Source organism: Onychostruthus taczanowskii, unplaced genomic scaffold (genome assembly GCF_017590055.1).
Source record: "Onychostruthus taczanowskii isolate IOZ18803 unplaced genomic scaffold, ASM1759005v1 scaffold61, whole genome shotgun sequence".
Lineage (NCBI taxonomy): Eukaryota > Metazoa > Chordata > Aves > Passeriformes > Passeridae > Onychostruthus > Onychostruthus taczanowskii.
Window position 1 is genome coordinate 4750545 of NW_024503790.1, and position 23510 is coordinate 4774054.

The following is a 23510-nucleotide window of genomic DNA, read 5'->3' on the forward strand; positions in this document are numbered from 1 at the left end:
TTATTTAAATGCTGCCACCTTTATCTGTATATATAAATTAATTACAATTATTAATTATATTAATATATAATGATATGAATTAAACAAGTGTGAATCTGCACACAACACAGGCAGCAGATGGAAGCTCTGGGCTCATCTGTTCCTCTGGAGAATCAATGTTTGAACCAGGCTGCTCCAAAGCAGGGAAAGGTCAGCAGGGGACAGAGATCCAGGTGGAACTGGGCAGACAGAAGGATTCTGTTACAGTCTGCAGGAAAGCTTTCATCCTTGGGAAAACATGATCCAGGCAATGCTGCCAAGGTCAGAGAGAGCTCAGGACAGGAAGAGAGCTGCTGGGGCAGGTTGGGCTGGCCCAGGGAGCAGCATTTCCTTGTACACCTCATTTTCCATGAGCTGAAAGCTCCTTTCCACACATCCACACACTGGAAAACATTCCTTTTGGAGAACTCCAGCCTCTCAGATCACTCTAGCTGGTGATTTGATTGTTCTTTGGAAAAGGATTCTTCATTTGAAACACTTAAAAAGTGTTAAAACTTAAACCAGGAAAATCTGCTGGACAAAATCCAGCTGGCAGGACTCTGAGTGGCCTCCTCACAAGAAGATAAATGCTAAACTGAAATTAAATAAGCAGCAAACAAAATACATAACAATGCCATGAGTATTTTGTTACAGCACTCCTGGTGGTTTTTGTTTCCAGCTTTCCTATCCTATTTAGAAGTCCCCAATGTTTTATCACCATTCAGAACTTGAAATTGCAAGTTCCTTGCCAAGTCATATTCAGGAGTGTCAGAAGTGGCAGGCCTTGCTGGGTTTAGAAGGATTTACTGAAACACCACCAGGTTTGCAGGATGGAGGTTTCAGGCTGTTGGAAGACACTTATCTGGCAATTCTGGGCAAGTCCAGAGCATATATTTTATTACAATAATGAAACAAGTATCTGAAACTATGAACAGCTACATCAATTAGCCTCACATTTAGGTACACATTTGTGTTAAATACTTACTTAAAGCTGTATTCAAGAGAGAGAACATTTTTTGCAACTTTCCCCCCATTAGTACCCTTGTCACAACTTGTTCTATTACAACTCATTTTCTTTGGGCCACTTAACACAATCTGATGTTGATGAATTTATTCACTTGGAATCAGTTTTGTGCTTTTCCTGCTTGATGTAAATGAGGTCATAATTATGATTTTATAACATTACAGCCATAATCAAATTGTGAATTCATGACATTATGGTTATATCCATGGCAAATGGCTGAAGTTACCAACAAAAAACTAGAGTGTCACTGCAAGAAGCAGCTGGGCTACAAAAGCAGGACTCATAAAGATACACCAGGAACACAGAAAGCTTGGATTATGTTCAGCATGGGGTTTTTTTCCTATTTCTGCTCCTCAGCTCTGTCAGTGTAGCTGCCAAAGAGGAATGCACAGGATCCTGCTGCTGACTCAGCCTTTTCCTGGGTTTCAGTAGTTACAAGAACCCTCCTTCTCAACCCCTCACCCTGCCTGACCATTTGAATTTTTGTATCAGGTGTACAGTTCTACTTTGTGTTGGGTGAGAAAGTGTTTGGGAATGTTGGTTTAACTTAAGAGCCTTTCCCAACAGTTTGTCAGTTGTGTAAATGCTTATTTATTTTTTCTGATGAGTTTGTTTTGGTCACATCCTCACTCAGTGACCTCCAGAGATCATTCTTTATTTCTTTCTCCTTGCTTCCAAACACTCCTTGGTCCATGTACCTTCAGCACAGACACAGCTCCTTTACCCCCTTCATCTCTGTTTTCCCTGCTAGGAAGATTTCCTCTGGCTCTAACCATTGGGGAGGTGAAATTTTGGGGACTGAAGAAAAGGTCCAATGCATGGCTTTGTATTTTAAAACTTGACAATACACATTGCAACAAACAGATTATTATTCTTAAGGATAAATGACTGGATAATCCATGAAGACTTTAAAACTTTGCACTCTACACTGCAAGTGAGTTGGATAAATGACAATTTTCTGATTATGAGATATATGGCATGAGGCATTATAAAAGTGTAACAGCAAACAGGTGCCTGTGAAAACACAAAAAATATCCCAAACCACATCCCAATTGCCCAGGAACACAGGCAGGGACATGAAAGTTCTTGTTTTCTTCATAATACAATTGCAAAATAAGCAGCAAATAATCCAGTTTGGATTGTGCACACAGGGACAAAGAATTAGTATTTCTGAGTTAAATAAGCACTTTCTCACAAATCACACAGTGCTTTGATATGTGCTAAAGGCTTTAAGCCTCCCAGGTAACAACAGCACTGTGCAGGTAGGGGTTTATATTATTATTAAAAGGTTATTATGGGCAGCCCAGCCTCAGGCTCTGTAGGAACAGTGAAGTGCTGAGAGCTGATCTGGCTCCTCAGCAGAAGCTGCTGTAAGCTGTTGGGAAGCTCTGTGCCCCCCATTTCACAGGGCAGTGCTCAGGAAGGCAGGACAGCTCCTCCTTTCCCTTCAGGTCTGACCCAGAACACCAGACTTTTCTCCACACCTCTACTCCCCAGAACTGACTTTGTTGCAGCACTGAATCCCTCACAATGCTAATACTTCCTTCCAAAAACTCCTGGCTGTGTGATGGCAGTGGTTACATTTGCTTTAGGGGAAGCAGTTTAGCACAATGATCAAGAGTCTCAAGAAAAAAAAAGAAAAAAAAGAATTTCAGATCTTTCTTACCGACTTGTTGTTTGAAAGCATGAATGTAAACCAACTAGGAATGGGTTACTGGATGCCTGTTCAAACACATGTTTCTCTGTCTGTACCCAATCAATATCCTGAAATAGAGTAATTGAACAATCAGAACTCCTGCTGGATAACCACTGTGGGTATTCCCACAAAAACACCTGTGACCATCACAGTGCTGCCTTGCACACACTGGCATTGTTACATTGTTCTTCAGAAAGGCAAGGACCCCTTCAAATCTGGAGGAAATTATAAAACATTGTCATTCAGTTATAAATTCAGAAGCTATTTAACCATTTAAGGAAGGCCTGCACAAAATCTAAGCCATTGTTAAAAACACATCTGCAATATTTGATAAACTGCTCACACTGCTGCATGGAAATAAATTCATTTCTTAGATAAATGATGCCAAAGCTGCTGAAGCAACTCATGCCAGTAACACAAACAACGTGAATCTCCAGCTTTTAAAAGGTTCAAGTGAACTGAACTTCATCTCCTCATCTGAAATTCAAGTTTTATTCAATGATACTACCAAAACCTGCTTCGTTGGTCCAGCCAAAATCATTAAAAGCATCACAGGTACCTTTAATCCTTCAACAGGAAGAAGTCCTGAATCCCCAGTGCAAAACCACATCATAAAAACAGTTTGCATGATACTGGCACAGTGCTGCAAAATTCAGAGCTGGGATAACAAAGCATTTAAGCTTTATTTCATAGAACCACACACAATTTAAACATCAGACAGCTGGTTTAGCAGCAGATATTCACCCTTCATACAATGCACTGATCATGTGCCACCCTGCAAACACTCAGGACCCTGCCAATATAGCAGAACTGTAATTGTTCTAAAAATTCTCCATTTACCACAGATACTCCCAGCTTCCCAACCAATCTGGAGACAACAAATGGAGACTGAAATGAGACCTTCCTGTCAGGGATGGATGCTGACACTGAAGTCTCAGAGGAAACCAAGAACTGTCACCATCCAATTAAATAAACCTGTTAGGCTTTGTGTGTGGACCCTTGTGAAGATACATCACCTTGGAGGGGTAAACCTGAGCCCAGACCAAAATCCAGAGCCAAAAACCCAATTTTGGATAAAGCACTAAATATGTCCACTTCTTCTTGGTTTAACTAAATAAGGTTCTCTTTAAGAGTCTCTAAATTAACTCTTCATTAGTGCTCTTGGCATTAGGATTATACCAGTGCTCCACTTAACAAAACTAAGCTTAGCAAAACTGAACAGAAGCCCAGGTATTTAATTTCTCTCCATCTCACTTCTACCACTAGCAGCCATACCCTGGTAAGCACCAGGTGATTTAAACATGCTGATACTTGCTATGTAATTGATTTTTTTCTTTGTGGAACACTTCTAAGGTGAAATTTCCATTACTTGCAGTATCACATGCACTCACAGAATTCAGTGAATTTCCTATCAATTCCCAGAATTTCATTATATAGCTTATCTTAGAGAAAAGAAAAACCAATTAGCTCTGTCTTCTATGTAATTATGAGAGCCACAGTTCCAGAAAGCCTTTCCTCATCTACCTCTGCTTCTCAAACAGCTGCACAACTCATTAAACAGGACTTGGCTTTGGCTCCCACCTTCTTGGAAAAACACATGTTAAAAAAGGAAAACAGTAAATAAACCACACAACAGCCTCATCTTGCTTCATAAAAAGGAAACATCAAATAAATGAGAGAGCCAAAGGGTTTTAGAACTAAGCCCAGCCTCTGGAATAATGACAGAGATGACAGAGCAACTGACTGAAGCTACCAACAGAAAGAGCACTTAAAATAGTGTTTTGATGGTTTTTGCACAAACACCCTACTTTCAATAAAGTGTATTATAGGAAAAAGATGAAAAAAACATTTCCCTTTTTAATTTTCAATTTTCCCCCCAACTAGTGCATTTGAAACCTTGTATAAAAAAAAAATCTGCAGGATTTTGAAAATAATGGAGAAATGCAGCAGATTTCTGTGGCAGACAAAAATGCAGGGATCTCAAATGGCAGTAGCATAATTTTTGAACTCGTGGAAGAAATATTTCAGAATACTGAGTCACTTGCACATAGGCTCTGCCAGCATGAGTATAAGAACAAAGTTTCAGCTCCTTTTCTGACACACAGACAATGCTTTTGCCTTGGAAAACACATTTGCTTCCTTTCAAAATTAAGTGACAAATTCCACCCCATTTATCTCATCACTTACAGATTAGTACATCCAGGTTGGAATGTTTAATACATGATTTCTACCAAGACTATTAGTAATTGTTAGTTGTTATTAAAATAAGGGACATTTCTGTCAGATTTCATCCTGGAGCTTCATGCAGAGTTGATGACAAATGAGCTCAAAAGTCAGAAAAACTACTCTGCCAGAGAAGCTGTCTGAAACATGAGCTTCTTGCTTAGTTGAATGGTTTTTGTTAAAGCATAGTAAGTTTTTATAGTATGTAAAAGAATGCAATTAACACAGACTTTTACCTCATCATCATGGACCAGTTCTTTTTTCACTACTTTCATAGCATAGATCTGATCATTCTTTTTTAACCGAACCAGAAGAACTTTGGCATAACTTCCACGGCCAATGACTCGGATTAAATCAAAGTCCTGGAGTCCAAGCCCCTGAGAAATCTTAATTCCATCCATTCCATCAATGACTGGTTTGAGATCCTGTATAAAAAGAAACAGATGCTAGAAACTGAAGACATTTCCATAGCAAGTAACTATTAAAGCAGAGAGATCTTTAAGCACTGGACAGAATTTGCTGACTTTGCTTGGCACTGGCACCCAGGGCTGGAAGCTGATTGGAACACATTTGTTTAGAAATGTTTGGTTTCCACTGTGTTTGCTCTAACTAAAAGTTACTGGTTTTTTCTAGGCAGCAGTTCATCCAACTAATCATTTTCATATTCCCTGCTAGAAAGCAGAAGGCAGTGCCTTGAGAAATGAGGTTTATCCAAATTCCTGAACCTCAAGGCATGTATATTGTATCCTTTGTACAAAGTGAGGAGCATTGCTCATATTCTGACAGATACAGCACAAATTAATAAAGGCTATCTAAAAATAAGATTAATAAGGACACACTAATTTGCTAATGAATATACCTGTCTTGGTTTCTGTTTAGGCAACAACTGTCTGTGTTCAGCTCACTATCATTTTAATGAAAATTAAGATTTCTAACAGGTTCCTGGGAATACAGAGAAGCAGATCTCAATTTCTTAAGTCTGGACATTTGCAGGAAATATTCCACTATGAAGAATGTTATTTTTAAATTAATTATTTAAGAAAGAGAAATTTTATCATCTTGGCTATTTGCTGGAATTAGATGTGAAAACATGGGACTGAAGATGGAGCAGCTGAACCACATGAATGCAGCAGGTACTTGGACTTTCAGGTTTTACCAATATACCCAAGGCTTTGACACACTTCTGTGGCCTATTTTTATCTGACCTCACACTACTGTACTTGCAGACAGATCAGCATTCTGCAGAACTGTGGAAAGTGTTTATATAAAGAATCTTGATCTAGGATTGACTGCTATTAGAAGAGATTGCTCTGAGCTTAAAGATTCTAGACAAAGCCCCCAGAACATCAACTCCTTTCTGTGGGATACCTTAAATCATTTCAGTACAGATCAAAGGCAAGGTGGGACAATCAGATCAGTGTCATTCAGGACAGTTGAGCAAACAGCATCTCCCAAATTTCAACACAAACCTGAGCACTGACCACAGCCAAAGCGAGCAATTAAAATTCTTTGATGTGCTTTTAATTTTCACCCTTCCATTTCTGAATTTGAGATAAAAATCTGTAGCTACATGACTGAAAATAAGGCAGTCAGTCACCCAGGAGCAGGAGCTGCTCAAGTGTGAAAGGAATGGTAGTGACAAGCATTGTAGTGGAGGCAAAGGAAAAAGGTGCAGCCTTGCTAGAGGGGAACATCAGAACAACTACCCGTGCTGTGCAGAGTGCATCCTATTTATTTTAAACATGCCAGAAGCATTCTTAAAAGAAATGTCTAAGCCCTTTATAATTGAAGCATATTCAGATTTTTCAGACTGCTCTAAAGGAATAACATTGTTGATGTGCAGAGATTGAGTCAGATCCTCTACAAAAGACCTGAAAAAAGAGTTTAAGTGTATGTTATGCTACTTGTGTTTCCACAGGAGCTGTGTAGAAATGCTTAGGTATTATTTATATGAACCCTCTCAGAGAGCTGGGTAGTTAATGGGTCACCAGACTGAACCAAGTTCCACAACAATAGCCTGAGGTGACAAAGGGTGAGCATCCATTAGGGACAGCAGACAAGGCAATGGCAAAGCCACCATTTGTTGTAAGGACCATAAAAGTCAAAGCCTCTGCTAAATCGCTGTTATTCCAACAAATGGAAGTGAGAAAACAAAAATGTTAAAAGGTATCTTGGATCATGAGTGGAATGACAACAGCTTAACACAGAAGAAATCTGAAAAACATCCAATAAAAATGCTTTAAAAAAAATTATAAACGTTCAGAAAAAAACCTCAGACTCTTGAAAAGGGCAGCAGAAAGCCCAAAACAAATAATCAGCTATTTTATAAAAAGTTGAATTATTAGGTTGGACTTGATGATCTCAAAGGTCTTTTCCAACTTAGTCCATTCTGCAATTTGGAATACATAAATACAAATTGCAAAAATATTTTAAGAACATACCTCAGAGTCATCTTTAATGGTGTCATGTTTCCGGTTTGAAGGAATGTAGGGAACTGGAAAAGAAATCAAAGTAGTGTGGTTATAAAGGCCTTCATTGAAATAGTTTTAAAAATCAATAAACAAAGATATTTAGTAGCTTATGGCCAGCTTGCTTTAAACATTACTGGTCCATACTGACCATATTTTGACCAGGTTGCTTTAAGCATTACTGGTCCATACTGACCATATTTTGACCAGGTTGCTTTAAGCATTACTGGTCCATACTGACCATATTTTGACCAGGTTGCTTTAAGCATTACTGGTCCATACTGACCATATTTTGACCAGGTTGCTTTAAGCATTACTGGTCCATACTGACCATATTTTGACCAGGTTGCTTTAAGCATTACTGGACCACATTGACCAGTTGACCATATTTTTCCACTTTTGTAAACAGGAAGGAGGAAAAAATGAGGGCAAGAGGGGTTCTAAAGCAGCAAAGAACTCACTTCCATCAGTGTCTTCTGAAGGGAGATCAGCCTCATCGTTTTTGTCATCTAAGCGAGGTTCCTGGGAAGGCATGACCGAATCCTGCCAAACACAGCCACACAAACAAACCCCACTGGGCATGCAGCCCTGGGGGTGCCCTGCCTGAAACTCCATGAGATCCTCCCCTCTTCCACAAGGAAAACTGGATTTTGGAGACTACATGTCCAAATATGAACATTTTGTAATGCGTTGTAAAAGCAGCCTACCAAAACCTCAATTAGCCATTCTCTGCAGCTACAACAGATGCTTGGCTGTCTTCTAAAAATAAGAGTGGGGTATTTTACAGCAAAGTTCAAAATTTTATTCTACTTAAAGACCTCTGAGTGTTTCACATGGAACTACAACCAAGTAAACACTTCAGCATGATGTTACACACTCCATTTAGAGCACTGGCACATTCCTTTCCTGCTTAATAAAAACATGAATTTTTTTCTCATTATGCATAAATTAGTGAAGGCCACAATAACAGGTATTTTATATTGCATTTGGACCCTGGGCTCATCCCCCAGACAAGCAGGACTATTCCAGGAAGTACAACAGCATGAAGAAAGTAATGGCAAAGAATTGGTAACGTGAAGGCAAATCACATAAAATACCAGCAAAGAAAAACTCTGGTTTAAGTTTTAAGTCACAAAAAATGATACAACCACCAGTGAAATACTGGGGATGAATACAGGAAAGGGGTAAAATTGAGATACACAGATGTTTAAATGTTTTGATGTTTAAAGCCTAGGAAAGACACCAGCACTGGCAATGGGCTGAGGGCCATGGAGAGGAAGAGAGCAGTACTGGAAAAACTGAGGTGGCAGAACAGGAAAGCAATAAGCCTTTCTGAAAAGAGCAGTGCAGAAATTATATCAGTGCCTTAGCTCTTAAAACATTCCCACAGGCTAAAATGAATAAATTCTGACGTTGTCAGTGTCTAATGGAGAAGCCAAATTCAAGCCTGAGCACAGTGAAGTCACATCATAAGCCTTCTTTCTCACTTTCTCTCTGCTCACAATCCAAAGGTTTGCCCTCCACAGAAACTGAAACCCAAATACTCCCAGGTGTTACAGATCCACAGCCACGGTGACATTTCCTTACTCAGGACACATCTACCAACAGCAGCACAGGCCAGAGTGGCACCCCTCAGCCCTGCCCAGAGCACACACTCACCATATGCCTTTTGCAGGTCAGTGGGACAAGGATGTGACAACGTTTATGGACCAACAGCTTGCAGTTGATACACTTGTAGCCTTGCCTTGCGAGCCCCCATATCCTTTCACTGCACTGGCCACAGTAAGCTCTCTGCAAGCCACAATGCACATCATCAGTTCCAGGAGCAATCCCTGCTGGAAGTCAGCAGTTCTCTAGCAGCAAGAGCCCATCCCAGTCACCTAACAGATGTTCAGTAATAATTTTAGAATGTCCAGAATTACAATAATAGCTGAAGGTTACACTTCACACCCAGAATTCAGCTAAATAGAGTTGGTTTTTTTTTAATGAATGTTAGGAAAACAAATACCTCAAGCATATGGAACACATTACAGTGTGACATTAGCAAATTATTGTTAGAGAATAAGTCTATTTAGAATCTCAGGTTTTGACAGAGGTCACCCAAACAAAACTGCCAGAAGTTTGTAGTACATAATTATGTATAAGAAACACCCAAACTGACTGTGCTGGAGAACACTGGCACCAAATGTTAAGCAGACAATGTATAAAAAGTGTTCTACATCTACACCTATACACTTTAACAGTGGGAGAAACTTGGCATAATTAAAACCCATTAATCATGTCTGATATCAAGCTTCTGTGCTGCACTGATCATCAAAAATCTACAGTGTTTTTATATATGTAAGAAAAGAGCATGTGAGTTAAATCAAAATGAGGGTAAATGAAGAATCCAGACATCCTGCTGCTGACTTTAACAGGAGAGGTTTTTAAATCATTGTTCCAGTGTATGTTGCTATGGTCAAACTACAATCTGAGATCCTTATACACCAAGGAGTCACCCAGGCCAGGGGATTGACAACACAAAACCCACTCCCTATTCCCTGGCTGCCAAAGCACTCCAGTCATTCCTGCAGCAGGCTGAGGCATTGCCCATCACCCTGCAGCTGCACAGGAGCCCTGCTGCTTCCAGCCCAGCTCAGCCAGACCTCCCAAAGCTGTGTCCCAAAGCCCCAGTGCCAGCCTGCTGCTCCCGTTACACTGCGGTCACCAGCAGTGAGTCACACACACCCCTGCCCAAAACTCCTCAGCTCCTGAAAATCCCTGCTAGCAGTGCTGGAATGGTCAAAAACTAATGATCAAAGAATGGAGCATTTCGTCAAACAAGCATTTTTATATTGTTCTTGTTTTATTTTGGTAGTTTTAGAAAACAAGACTGAATTCATTCTCCGTCATCTGTGCAGCCAGTCCTCTTCGTCAGGAGAAACCCAAACTGCACTGCCCAGAGGAAAGAAAAACAACCCAAAAACTGCCTGATGAGAGGAAGCCTGGGACATCTATTGCCACCTCTTCCAAAATTCCTGGCCCACCAGACTTCCTTCAGTATCCTTTTATAGGTTTTGCAGCAGTAGTATTAAGACTAAATAAAACCTGTCAGGCCCTGGAAGTAGGGGCAGGTCCCCAATTCCATCAGAAATTCAGGTAACCCTTTCACAGCTCTCACATGCAGTCAGAGCCATATCAGAATTGACCTTTATGTTATGTTCAACAAGATTAAAGTTTAAATTTTTGCATCTGTTCATTTATCTGAATGATCTGAAAAAGTTACAAAAGGTTTCCTTAAGGAAAAAAATCTTTAAGGCAACACTCCAGCCTTAAAAATTCCATCAACACTGAAATTTGGTATTGAATTCAGTAATACAGACATTACCATAATACATTTAGTGATAAAATGCTGAGTTTTAAGGGGTTTTTCCTTCTTTCAGTGCATTTTTGGGGTGGGAAATTTTAGAAAAAATGTCCCTGCTGAATGAAAGAGTTAACTCTTCTGAGTGCACTCAGTTTTGTGTGGAATTCCCCCAAGTACATTTGTATATATGCTGCAATACTTAGGCATAATGGGATAAGTGAAGGAGGTGTCTCAGCCTTAAAGCCACATTCACTTGCTTATGTGGATTAAATCAAGCTCTCCAAATGCAGCTGTATTTTAGCTCAAAAAAAAAAATCTTTTTAAAATTCTTAGATTGTGTAGCACCCCAGATACTAAACAGTTAAAGCTCACATCAGCAGCTGTAACTTTTATGGATGGCAAAGTGTTCTGAAGGTAAAAGATTTTGCCAACAAGCAACCAAAATCACAGGAACGGAGAGAGGAGAAGCTGCTCCAAGGATGTATCAGCTTAAACAGTCACCAAAACAGTATTTTAGACTTCAAAAATAAATAATTTCCACCAATCCTGTATTAACTCAAATTCAAACACCGCCAAGTTTTGCCTGCTCGTTATGACTCGAACAACACCGCAGAGCCCAAAATGTCACACCAACAAGCATCCTGCTTTTCCTTTCTTTCCAACACTCCAACACAGAAAAAGCACAGACTGAGGCAAACAATGAGCACAGAACATGAGCAAACCCCAACGTTTCATGCAACAGTACTCACTCTGTTAAAACGTTTGGCTTGAAACAAATGCCCATTCACTCGGTACAGCTTCCTCCATCTTCGGGCTCCCCGGCGGTAGATGGATTCTAGGGAAGAAACCAGAAAGGTGTAAGGCAGCAGCATGGCAGCCCAGCAGCACCACACACGGCAGGGTAAGCAAGTTGTGACTCAGAACAATCTTGCTTTCCTAAATATCAACGCACAGCCACAATCCCTGGGGATTTGGATTTTTTTAAGGCGGCCGTGAGTGACGGCTGGGGCAGGATGTGCTTTCACCGCTGCCTCTCCCTTCCCTCCAGCCCTGTCTCTTTTCCCTCACATGATCATAATCCCGTTACAGCTCCGTGCCTGCTCTGGCTCAGGTGAGAGGGACAGAGCTGTTAAAGGAGCAGCTCCTCGGGGAAATGGCGCTGCTGCTCTGCCCTGGCACCTTCCACGGACACGCACAAAGGATGGCTGGTGCGGTACCGATAGCGTGAGACGTGTTTGGTACTGATAGCACCTCACCCATGCCACATTCAACATGTTGTAAGTCTGCAGAGTTACATCATTTGACTTCATTTTTACCTTGACAGCAAATATTTCTTTTGTTCAGGCAGGTCAAGTGCAAGTCCACGATTATTTTTAATATATTCTAAACATAACAAGAAATCATTTAATCTGCTTAAGCCAAACCCAGCGTCTAATCCAAGTTACTTTTCTTGTGGCTGTTTACATGCAGATGAGCAGCTTCTGTGTGAATGGCTAATTAGAGAGTTTGATATTTCATATTAAGTGTTGTGCCACAGGGGTCCCTTTTAGAGCTGCTCACAGCTGTAAGGGTGACACAGCCAAGCCCTGCACACCACCAGGGTCACAGCTTCCCACAGCCAGTACAGGTGGGCTCTGTGGGGAACATGGATGTATAAAGACTCTGATTTCTAATTGATACTTTGTCAGAATAAAGCAGACTGTACATTTATAATCCTCAGGAAGTAAAGCAAAAGCATCTTAATTTTCATCTTTAATGTTACTTTCAAGTTTCAAACATTCACACTTCATCAAAGATGAAGACTTTTTTAATAGAAAAACACAGATATTTTCTGTGTCAAATGATAATGCAAGTAGTAAAAAGTTTCTTTGTCAAGAAATTATTTTAACATTATATTGAGCAAGCCAAAACTCACAGGCTACTGACACGCAATGTGTGAACACTGGCTGCAATACTGGGTCTGATTTTAGATCCTCTATTTTTGTCCTTCCAAAGGAAGCATTGAAGTTTCTGTGATTCCACATCTACAGTGCCAAATCCCCAAACATTCATACCTACTCTATTTGCATGTGCAAATGTTTACTGTGCAAGCATTTGAAACAGATACTGCACTATTAAACTAATTGTTAACAATTTGGAAAAAGAAAACCAACCAAGCTTCTCAAAGCAGCTAAAGGACTGCACACGCAAAGTGGCAAAGATAGAACTACTGGAACAGACATGTAGACTGGATATGGCCATTTGACTCAAACAACTCTTCCAAACCTGCCAAATATCAACCTTAAAGCAAACTTTTCTCAAGTGCAAAGAACATTAAAACGAGAACTTAGCAAATGACTGCAAGGTTTTTAACTAAAATATGTTCAGCCACAAACACCAATGGAAAACCCTTCCATCATTTCTAGGGTGACTTTTCACCAAGAGGAAAAAATCTCCACAAGGAATTTTTTTTTCCAAAATAGTTAATTAATTCATCAGACAAAGCACCATATGGAGGCAACGTAATACATCTGTGATCTGAACATTAGCTTATCACTGACATGAGGAATATTAAGTGAATGATAAGTTAACGAGCAGCTTGTGCTGATGAAGTCTGTAAATAGAGAAGCAAGTCACCTCCCTAATTAATGATAAACATTAAATCAAAGGCAGGGTTTTATATCATGTACTCATGAGGAAACAGACTAACAAAAACTGAGCTTAATATAGACCAGCTTTAAAAAGTGGGAACCCCTACAATTGATCCCCAAGACTGCCATGGTTCAGTGCAGGGGCTGAGGCAAATCAATCCATATTTCCTATTCCCTGGCTCCAAAAGGGGCCAAGGCAAAAAATGAGAAAACAGCCATCCCTGCAAGACACACCTTTATAGCACACATTCTATTATTACCAGACATTAGGATTAAATTTCTATAACAGAATAAAACACTCTTGTTCACTGAGGATCCAAAAGTGGGACAAGTGGCTGATGCACCACATGGTTGTGCTGCCAGAGACCTCGACCCCTGGAAAACTGAGCAGCCAGGAACTTTATGAAAGGGGACATCCTTCCCAGAAACTCCCCCAAGGATAATGCCAGGCTATAAAAAGCAGTTTGGGTTTTCAAGATCATTGTTATTTTGAAGCATTATCAGCTACAAGTCTCAGCTAGAGCTCTACCAGATCAAAGAAACCACCTTGAACAATAATCAGATTCATAAAATGGCAGTAAGTGCATACCTTGAGTTAAGGAACAATTTATTGTCAGTGCTGTGTGAACAAAGCTCTCATCTGACTTTGCATCTCATCCCTTCACATGGCAAAATGAACCCAAACAACATTTTCAGGGACATGTTTCTAGAACACTTCAGAATAAAACAAGGTTTTCCTTGTTTTATTCCTGGTATCCAAGAACTAAACCAAGTTTTTACAAGATTGATCCCAGCTACCTAGAAGGAGGAATGCCACCACAGAAGTCTGAATATTTAATTACTGAGCTTATTGAAAAGGGCTATTTTGTAATTTATTTCACAGCACACTTCAGTTAACTCATTAAGGAGTTCGAGTTGGCTGCGCTGTCTGATGGAGATGATATACTCCTAATTAAACAAAGTAATCTTTTCTGATGATTAATATTAAACAAAAGACATTACCTAACCAAAAAAAAAATTCTTTCAAACCCTCATTTTGTTTCTGAAAACGTTTAGATTTAAAAAATCAAGTATATTTTAAGCTCTTAGCAGGGATAACAATTTTTCATTGGGGAACACAAACATATATTTTAAGTAGAATGAAGGAGCAGAACTTTATGTACTTCCAAGATTGGAAAATAGAAAGAAAAAAAAACCCAGGCTTTTTCAAAGTAAGAGTACCAGGGAAATAAAAGTACTCAAAATAAAATAAACCAGCTGCCTCAACCTAAAAAGCAGTGGGGAACAACTGACAGTTGCTGCTGTGCAATTCTTCCCTCTGTTGTCAAACTGTGCAACTACATCACTAACAGTGATGCACAGGAAACCCTGCACAGAGATCTGATATTGGCTTTCCAATGCCATTTTCCAGGACTGGGTTTGGGCTTCTTTCCTCACCTTTTAAAAAATATCGTAGAAAAAAGTTCTAAGGAAAAATGTGAACACACAAAATTTAACTGTGGACATAAATTGACAAGCAATGTCTAGTGTTCAGTGTTAATTCCAAATTAATTTATCTACAGAGGATACCCCCCAATACCATAACAAGATCTGCAGAACTCCACAGAAAGGATGAGAACTTTGTGCTGAAAAATGTAACTTAGAAAAGCAGGGGAAAACACAAGGAGGCACAATTCCTTTCCAAATGACAACACAGTTGGTTTCCACCAATGAAGGGCAGTAAGATGGCCACAAAAATTATTCCCTCTTCATTTGGATTTCCAAATGCAATTCCAAAGCTGGCTTTTATGTGATCCAGCCCTAATAAAATCTGCTCCTATCCTGAGCACAGAGGTAATTTGCTATTGCTGCAAATCACTTCTCAGAGATTAATACAACTTGTTTACAGGCCAATTATCCAGCCTGCCAGCTGGACACTACCAGAATGCCCAGTTTTTGTTTTGTTCTTTTAATGTTGTGCTGAGCACACAAGTGAGCATTCTTTCAAAACTAACTCATGAATTACAAGGGGGAAATTGATACTGGCATTTCAGATAGACTGGACTTGGTAAAGAAATTACATATAAAGGTAGAACACATTTTTTGGAACACTAAATTCCAAAGCACACTTTGATAGTACATTGCTTGACATCTGTTATTTAATTTCCTACAAACAGTTACATTGAAACAATTTACGTGCTTCAGAAAGCATTTTTAAGACATGCACTGGATGTTAAGTGGCCCTTCTTTTTATTATGAATAAGCTGCTGCATACAATTGAAGTTGGAAAATGAAAAGAGTATCCTTAACAATATGGAGATATTAAGTGCTTTGACCCCTTGCAGTTATTGCAAAATATTAAATGGCCAGAAGATAGCTTTTTAAATTTTAATTTAAGGCTGATTAGCACTTGGGAAACCATCTCCCCATCCTTCTCTTTTCCAACAGACACTAAAATTAACTACAAAGTCTGCGAAGAAAAAACACAGTTAAGACAGCAGCAATGACCAAGGAAGTACAGGATCAGTGGAGAACCAACAAGGAAACAAATGTCCCACAAAGCAGCAGCATTTATTGCAGCACAGCTGGGTGAACATCCTTCCCCACTGCCTCAGAAGGGGCAGCTGGGTCCCAGCTGCACTGCACACCCCCAGTGCTCCCTCATGCCTGAGCTCTTGGGTGCTCACCTTCAAATCCTGCTGCTAAAATGGCTCCGTGGCACTGCAAGGTGACAAAGTCACACCTCCAAAGACAAGGCCACAAACACAGCAGTGCTAACAGCTCATTTGGAGCGAGCCTCTGACTCACGAGTCTGATTTTATGTGCAATTTATCAGATGTACTTGAAAATAACAAAATATACCAAGTGTTACTCAAGAAATGGTCACTAAGTCCATCAGTGCTGGTGTCCCAGCAGTGACCATGTCCTGGTTCTGAGCACATCAGTGACCACAACCTGCTGATGTCCTTCCCTCCTCAGCCTCTTGTGCTGACACCTCTGCTGTCTGCAAGGCTGTCCCAGACTCAGGATAAAATGCTGCTCTAATTTGAAAGAATGTTATGAGAAGGGTCAGAAGACAACTGGTGGTGAGTCCATGCTTCTGAAGGTGATGAACATTTTTGTTTAGGTAAGAAAAAAAGGTTCATATTTTCCCTTCTCTAACTGGGTCCTCTAAGCAATTTTCAATTCACAGCCTTTCATGGTGTGCAGTTGGCTCTTCTGGTTACAAAGTCATTGGTCACACGAACCCCAAAACCAAACTTGCATTGCATGGTTAATAGTAAGTCCAAAGGCTTCTTTTGATGATTGCATCATTAATTCTCCCAAAATAAAAATCACTTTCATTAGAAGATTTACAAAAATGAAAAGTGAATTTAATGTTCTATTAGTATCATTTAGGAACTGCATTAAAATGTTTGATCAAGCTGAAAGAGTACTGAGCCAGTACTTATTTAAATTATTTAATTCTTTAATTTAGCTAACTTAGGACTGAAGTACAGCAAAATGAAGTTCTGAACATTTAAGCAATCTGTAGCATCTGCATCCACTTTCAGGCCACTGTTTTGTTCTTAAACAAACTTCTATGTCTTAGTACATCCATGAAGCAATATTTTCTACTAGAAATAAAAGCCTGATAACAGAAAGTCTCTGTCTTTTATACACCCTGGAATCACTGAAGAAAGCAACCAAAAAAGTGAGGAGCAATCTATGAAGTTTGCTGCAGGAATTTGGTTCTGCTGTACCTCATCAGCAGCCTGCATGATTTAAGACTTGCTGGGAGTCTTACCCTAGAGCTGACAGCTCACATTTTCAAGAAAATTTTCATCCTTTGAGCACATGCAGTTCATACTTGTGGGTAACTGAAAGGGAAATCCAGTTCTTGTAACTGAGTGAGACAGCAATCAGAAGCAACTGAATCCACATGGTTCAAGTGTCATCAGTTAAAACTTGGTCAGATCTAGTTTTCACCTAGTCTTTTTTATCTTAAAAAGCAAATTATGACATGCCTATTGAAAAGGTCAAAGGAAAACCAAAAAGCTAGCTAGTGACAAATCCCTGAGAAAACATTGTAGAAGATTTTGCTTGAAGAGTCCAATTTCCCTGGCCTCTTGTCCTTTAGAAAACAGTTAACTAATTTATCTTATCCTATGCCAAATGTGATTTTTAAATTAATTTTAGCATATTTCATCAATTGTCTTTCTCTAAGTTGAAGTCCTAGTCTTGTCTTCTTGCACTGAAACATCCCACTGGCTGTGACCTGTCCCACCCATCCATTTCCCCCTCATTTCAGAGTTACCAAGACAATTCTACTTGTATTACTACAATTGCAATTCTACTTTGTGTGCTACTGCACACAAAGCTGATCATCACAGAACTACCAAAAGTTTCCAGAACATGTGCTTGGAATGAAATTGAAATTAAACTTAGGTAACTTTGTATCAGAGTTAACAAAGTAAAGAACAGGGAGTCTTGTGCCAGTCACAGGGCACCTGCACTGCTTTACTGAAGAGCACTAGATGAGAACCTAAATTATTGGAAGAAGTATAGAACAGCATTAGCAGTAATAGTGATTTATTGTAAAAATAAAGGCCATATGAAAATCCTGGAGTACTGCCTTGAAATAGCTTCTGGTTTCCTTTTAAACCTGTCCCCAGCTAACAATTCAAGGACAAGCCCTAACAAATGCAGAAGAAATAGCAATGGAACTCGAGTTACAAACGAGGCATTTTCTGGTCAATATTGAGATCAGTTTTTCCTTTTGCCACTTCCATGGCAGCTCCTTCCCCATGTGGTTCCAGGATGAACTGCACAGTCTGCTCACCCTTCTCTGCCTGCCAGTGCTCAGGGCTCTCCTGTGCCTCTCCTGGGAGCCACCCTGTCAGCAAGCCTCAAATTTGCTGCTTTTTGCTTTATTTATCCCCCAGACTTGTACTACTGCAAGCCCTCAGAGGCTACAAATGCTATCAGAGCCTCCCAAGGTTTGCTCCTGGTGCCCCCCACTCCAAATGGAATCTCACACACAATCTGGTTTCTCACAGCAACTCCAAAATCCAGGAATCAATGCTGAGAGCCCATGTACCTGCCCTGCAGGCCTCTGCTGTGAAATCTGTGGCTCAGTTCAACATAAAAAAACAGAACTTGCATAGAGAAACTAATTTCCAAAAGTATTACACAGAAGCTAACTATAATAATATATCATTAACCTTGGCTGTATAAATGAGGAGATTACATATTAACCAGAACTTGCATAGAGAAACTAATTTCTAAAAGTATTACACAGAACCCAAGTGTAATAATATATCATTAACCTCGGCTGTATAAATGAGGAGATTACATATTAAACAGCTCTTCCAAGCTACTGAAACACACAGGCCTAACTGGGGTTTAGCAGGCCCACAAATATTCACTAATTCCAGTAAAATCAAAAAGCTTCACCACCTCCTTGCCAACTATAATAATATATCATTAACCTTGGCTGTATAAATGAGGAGATTACATATTAAACAGCTCTTCCAAGCTACTGAAACACACAGGCCTAACTGGGGTTTAGCAGGCCCACAAATATTCACTAATTCCAGTAAAATCAAAAAGCTTCACCACCTCCTTGCCCATTTAGTTACCCAAGTGCCTGAATATCAAGAGTGGATTTATCAAATTATAAGAAGATATGAGACATAACACAGGGAGAGGAACTAGACATTACATCAAAGAGAAGCTTTCTGAAACCAGGTGACACCCTTTCTGCATTTAATATACTACATTCTGAGTAACAGCTAGGAGAGGGGAAGTGGAATAAAGAAAAAAGAACACAGATTATTTGCTATGACACCTTAAAAATCAGCACATGCAGTCCCTAGTCCATTGTAGTTTTAGTCTATAGTTTATAAATTGTAACACAAACATCTGCTATGACACCCAGCACCTTTAATTAAGAGCAGATCTCAAATCCCACAATCAGACTTGTGCTTTATAATTTTATGCCTGAATTATAAAAAGCAAGGTCCAGCCCTTTATCCTTCATTGGAGATTTCATAGCTAAGAAAACTGTTAAGATTATTTAGAATTATTAATCATGAAATTATTATAAGCAAACCAGACCTTTAACTACAATTCTGTTCTCAGTAACTTATGCTGCCTCACAATCTGTCTCTTTTTCAAATATGTCACATATGACACAAATGTGGTGCAGTTAAGACAGAGGAAGAGATTTCAGGTATTCTTGAGAAACTATGACACAGCTATTTTTATATCCTAAGCAAAAATATCTTAAATTAAAATAGTACAGTCCCTCCCTCCCCCCCAGTTCAATTACTAAAATCCAGGAGAGGGTTACTAGCAGTTTCAAAATTGCCTAATTATCCAGTGCAATCCAATCTATGTCTTCAGAACAGTCTCTATGGTGGCAATAGTTCTTTTCTTCATTGGGGGATTAAATTGGTTCACGTGCTCTGAATAACCTAATCACTGCTGCCAATACAGTAACAAATGAAGGGAAAAACCTGCCTTATGAGCTAGAAAAATATTTACAGGCCACACTACTCCAGCAAGAAGCCTTCTAAAGCTATTTCACAGTATCAGGCAGGACATAAAGCAAAATCAAATATCCATACCTAAAATAAAAAGCCCACAACAACAATTAGGTTGCTACAATACCTTCACTCAAGCCTGTGATGAAATTTTCAAGAGAGACGGCTTGGGGGGAAAATGCAGTCCAAACACCTAATGCTAAAATACTGAGCAGATAAACAAAGAGCACAGGAGACATGCACAACACACTGTAATCATTACCAGAAAAATAAGGCAGCAAAATCAGCCAGAAATATTAGATAATAAAAACTATCACACTAACGTAGTAAGTGCTAAAACATTTAAAACATATTCATTCTCTTCTGTTAATTAATTTAGAGGCTTCCTAGTCTGCATTCTCCTATTGAACGAAGCAAACAGCAAAACAACCCTAAAATTTGCTGGCACTAGCTATCCAAACCCAAGATGAATTTTAATATTAAATACACACAGGTCTATTTGTAAAGCAGAAGTGAACTAGCACAGTTCCTTCCGACAATATTAGAAACTAAGTAACCCTTAATTCAAAACAAGTATTTCACAATTAAAACCAGCCATCTATGACAAGCCACTAAGCAGAATTCAACAAAAAGGCCTCAGAAAATGATGCTCCTAAATGGTTAGCCTTTACATCAGCAATCCTACAATAAACAGGCCCCGAGCACATACCGTCAGGGTTTTTGGGATACATTTCCTTCATTAATCTCCAATATTAGCAGCAGCAGCATCACTCACTCTTCCGTTCCTCTCCTCCTAAAATACATTCCCCAGGAGTCCTTTCAATGCAATTTTATCAGTATTTCCAGGAGGTCTCTCAGCCACATCCCTACGCACAGAGGCAGCAGGAATCTCTGCATTTGTAACAATCCATGGCTGCAAAGGAGGGTGGCAGGCACAGCGACTGTACCATAACCAAAATGCTGAGTTCTCTTCTCTCCTGCAGCACACGTACACACAGCCCGCGTCAGTGCCCGCCGCTCACAACAGCAACCACAACGATGACACAAAATCTACAGAAAAAGCATGCATTACTCACTGGGTTTTATTCTTTAGCCTCTTCAGCATGGAATTCTTTACAATGTAGTAGGTATGAAATGAAACATTTTCCCTTTATTCCACGGATGCCGCTGTGTGAATACCATTAGACACCAAGGACAATAGGCAGGATCAGCTCGAACATTAAGAGCAAATATTTAATGGAAGACTGGTTACCCCCGTCTCTCCCTTTCACATCTCTGCCTCATGTATCCAGGCACGGGTGGTACTGGCTCCCTTGAGAGGCTGTAGCTAGCAGCTGAGGCACAACTAAAACATGGCATGGATGTCAAGGAGCTGATGTCACCAAAACAAGTATTTCTCTGATAAAGCCGGCAATTCCGTTAGGGAAGTCCTGCAAATCGATGGGAATTGTTCAGCTGGACGTGCTGTGTTACACAATGCACTGCAGCACCAGGAGTGATAAATCAGATCAAGATCTGTCAGGGTAAATAAGCTCAGACTCCAATAACTAAGTTATAAAGCTGCCAATCAGCTGCTGGGATCCACGCACGCTGTCAGGAGCGCTGGCACCTTGAGGCACAGGAGAGAACACACCAAATGCCTCTGAAACAACCTCGTTTATTCCATTCTGAAAGAACTGCTCATCTACTGAAAAAGTAAAAGTGAAATGCAAGACTGGTCTAAAAGTCTGCCATCTTTATCAGGAAACACTGATCGAGCACCCAAGGCTCCAGTCCAGCAGATGCTGGGAACGCCCGGGAGGGGTCACATTCAGTGTCTGGGAAGGGATGGGAGATGTTTCAGCAACGCTGTCACCTCACAGCAGCACTGCCAGCACAGCCAGCTCAGGGACAGGGGCTGCTTGTAACCACAGCTGTGCACTTACACTGGGAGCTGGGGCTGGCTCCAACAACAAGCACAGAAATTCAGGAGCAAAGGAATACAGAGACAATACAAATGCAGATGCTGGAGACTGTGCAAATTCTGTCTCACAGACAGCACCACATCAATATAAGAACAAAGGTTCTTCAAGCACAGAAATAACTTCCCTTAAGTCATGCAAATGGAGTTGAAATATAAGGCATGTGGTTTATTTCATTAATGGATTACAGGCTTTTATTTCAAGCTTTGCTGGCTGGTACAATCTCAAAACTGTATCAGTTTAACAAAGGTGAGGATAGGTAGCAACTCTATCATTAAATTTCAACATAAATGCAAACCCTCCAGTCTGTATTCCTGCACTCTTCTTCCCAAGTATTATTGTTCTGAAGGAGCTGGAAAGAAAAACCCTACAATCCTACAGAAACAGAGATTTGCACTTCAGAAGACCACAAACTATTGGAAAGAGCCACTCCGTGACCTAACATGGAGACATCTGAGCAACAGATTGCAAATGCAATTATTTCACAATTGAATAGTTTTATTTAAAAACTCCATTTCAAACTGTCTGTAGTTCTGTAACAAACCAGCAATCCACACTTCGAACTGCTAATTTAAGTAGAAGCTCATTTTGGATAGACCAACTACTTCACTGTTTATTTGTCTCTGGAAAAAACCTGAGGCAAACTCATAAGCTCCTTTATAGTGCAAACATGATACTCCAGAAAACATATCCATATATTACATAATATTCTCACTTTTAAAGGGATTTCCTATGAACATAACTACAGTGATAAAGACACAATGTAAGAAATTGAAACAGGATTAATATTTTCTGAAGCAAAGCAAGTATTTCAGTCCTGACAAAATCAACAGTCCCTTAAATAAATTGTATCACCAACACCAGTAACATTTCCTTACAGTCCCAAGTGCAATGCAGATGTTTGCTGTGGGCCTTTGGCTAACAAGCAACAATACTCAATGTATTAGTCTATGCTAAATTACAATTTAAATACATCTTAATAGGTCTGTTGCAAAAATTAGTTATACCTTGGCCACAAGGCCCAATTCCCATGCAGGCCCCACAGATGCAAAGAGGTAATGTGCATGAAATTAATTCATGAAACCATGAGAAACCTGACCAGAGATCCCTTATCAAGCACATCTAACTAAACAGGATTTTTAAACAATCTGAGTGTGATTCAACGTGACCTGCAAAACCACAGAGGGAGAAATACCCTACAGACACAATAACCAGGTCAGCTGAGCCACACTCAGCTGTGCTTTCTGCAGCTCATCTCGTGGCTTGAGAGAACTCAAACTTCGAACAAATTAACACAAAAAACTTTCCTATTAGAATATCTACACCTTTAATGAGTTCATTAAATTAGGTGTCTCAGGGATAATTTCTTTAACTCTTCTAATCATAGTAGAAGAGCCTTTATCTGCTGTCCTTGTTCAGAAAATTAGAGGAATTAATGTTGTGCATTTACTTTATTTTTTTCCTTTCTAAAAGACAATTTTAATAACCTAGTCAACATGAAAACTTACCTGGTTTTCACAGTTAGCCTTTCATCTACTGTAGTTAGATGTAGTAAAATGCAGAAATCATATTTGAACTCTAACTTTTTGGTATTTATTTCATCTCTCTCCATCCTCATAGAAGTTCTCAGTAGATAAC

The 23510-nt window shown here is 39.7% G+C and overlaps 1 protein-coding gene across 2 annotated transcripts in view; it reads right to left on the reverse strand.

Annotated features, from left to right (window-relative positions):
* Window positions 1-23510, reverse strand: part of PRKCZ (protein kinase C zeta) — a 41819-nt gene that overhangs the window by 10123 nt on the left and 8186 nt on the right. The window contains exons 1-7 of one of the 2 annotated variants that reach the window (XM_041419699.1): window positions 11844-11951; window positions 11525-11610; window positions 9089-9220; window positions 7891-7972; window positions 7403-7455; window positions 5198-5386; window positions 2709-2806 (exon numbers count right to left, since the gene is read on the reverse strand). In XM_041419699.1, coding sequence (XP_041275633.1) covers window positions 2709-2806; window positions 5198-5386; window positions 7403-7455; window positions 7891-7972; window positions 9089-9091 — 425 coding nt within the window. In that variant the 5' untranslated portion in view covers window positions 9092-9220; window positions 11525-11610; window positions 11844-11951. Of the gene's footprint in view, window positions 1-2708; window positions 2807-5197; window positions 5387-7402; window positions 7456-7890; window positions 7973-9088; window positions 9221-11524; window positions 11611-11843; window positions 11952-23510 lie in introns of those variants that run through there. The other variant, XM_041419698.1, reaches the window with a different exon arrangement.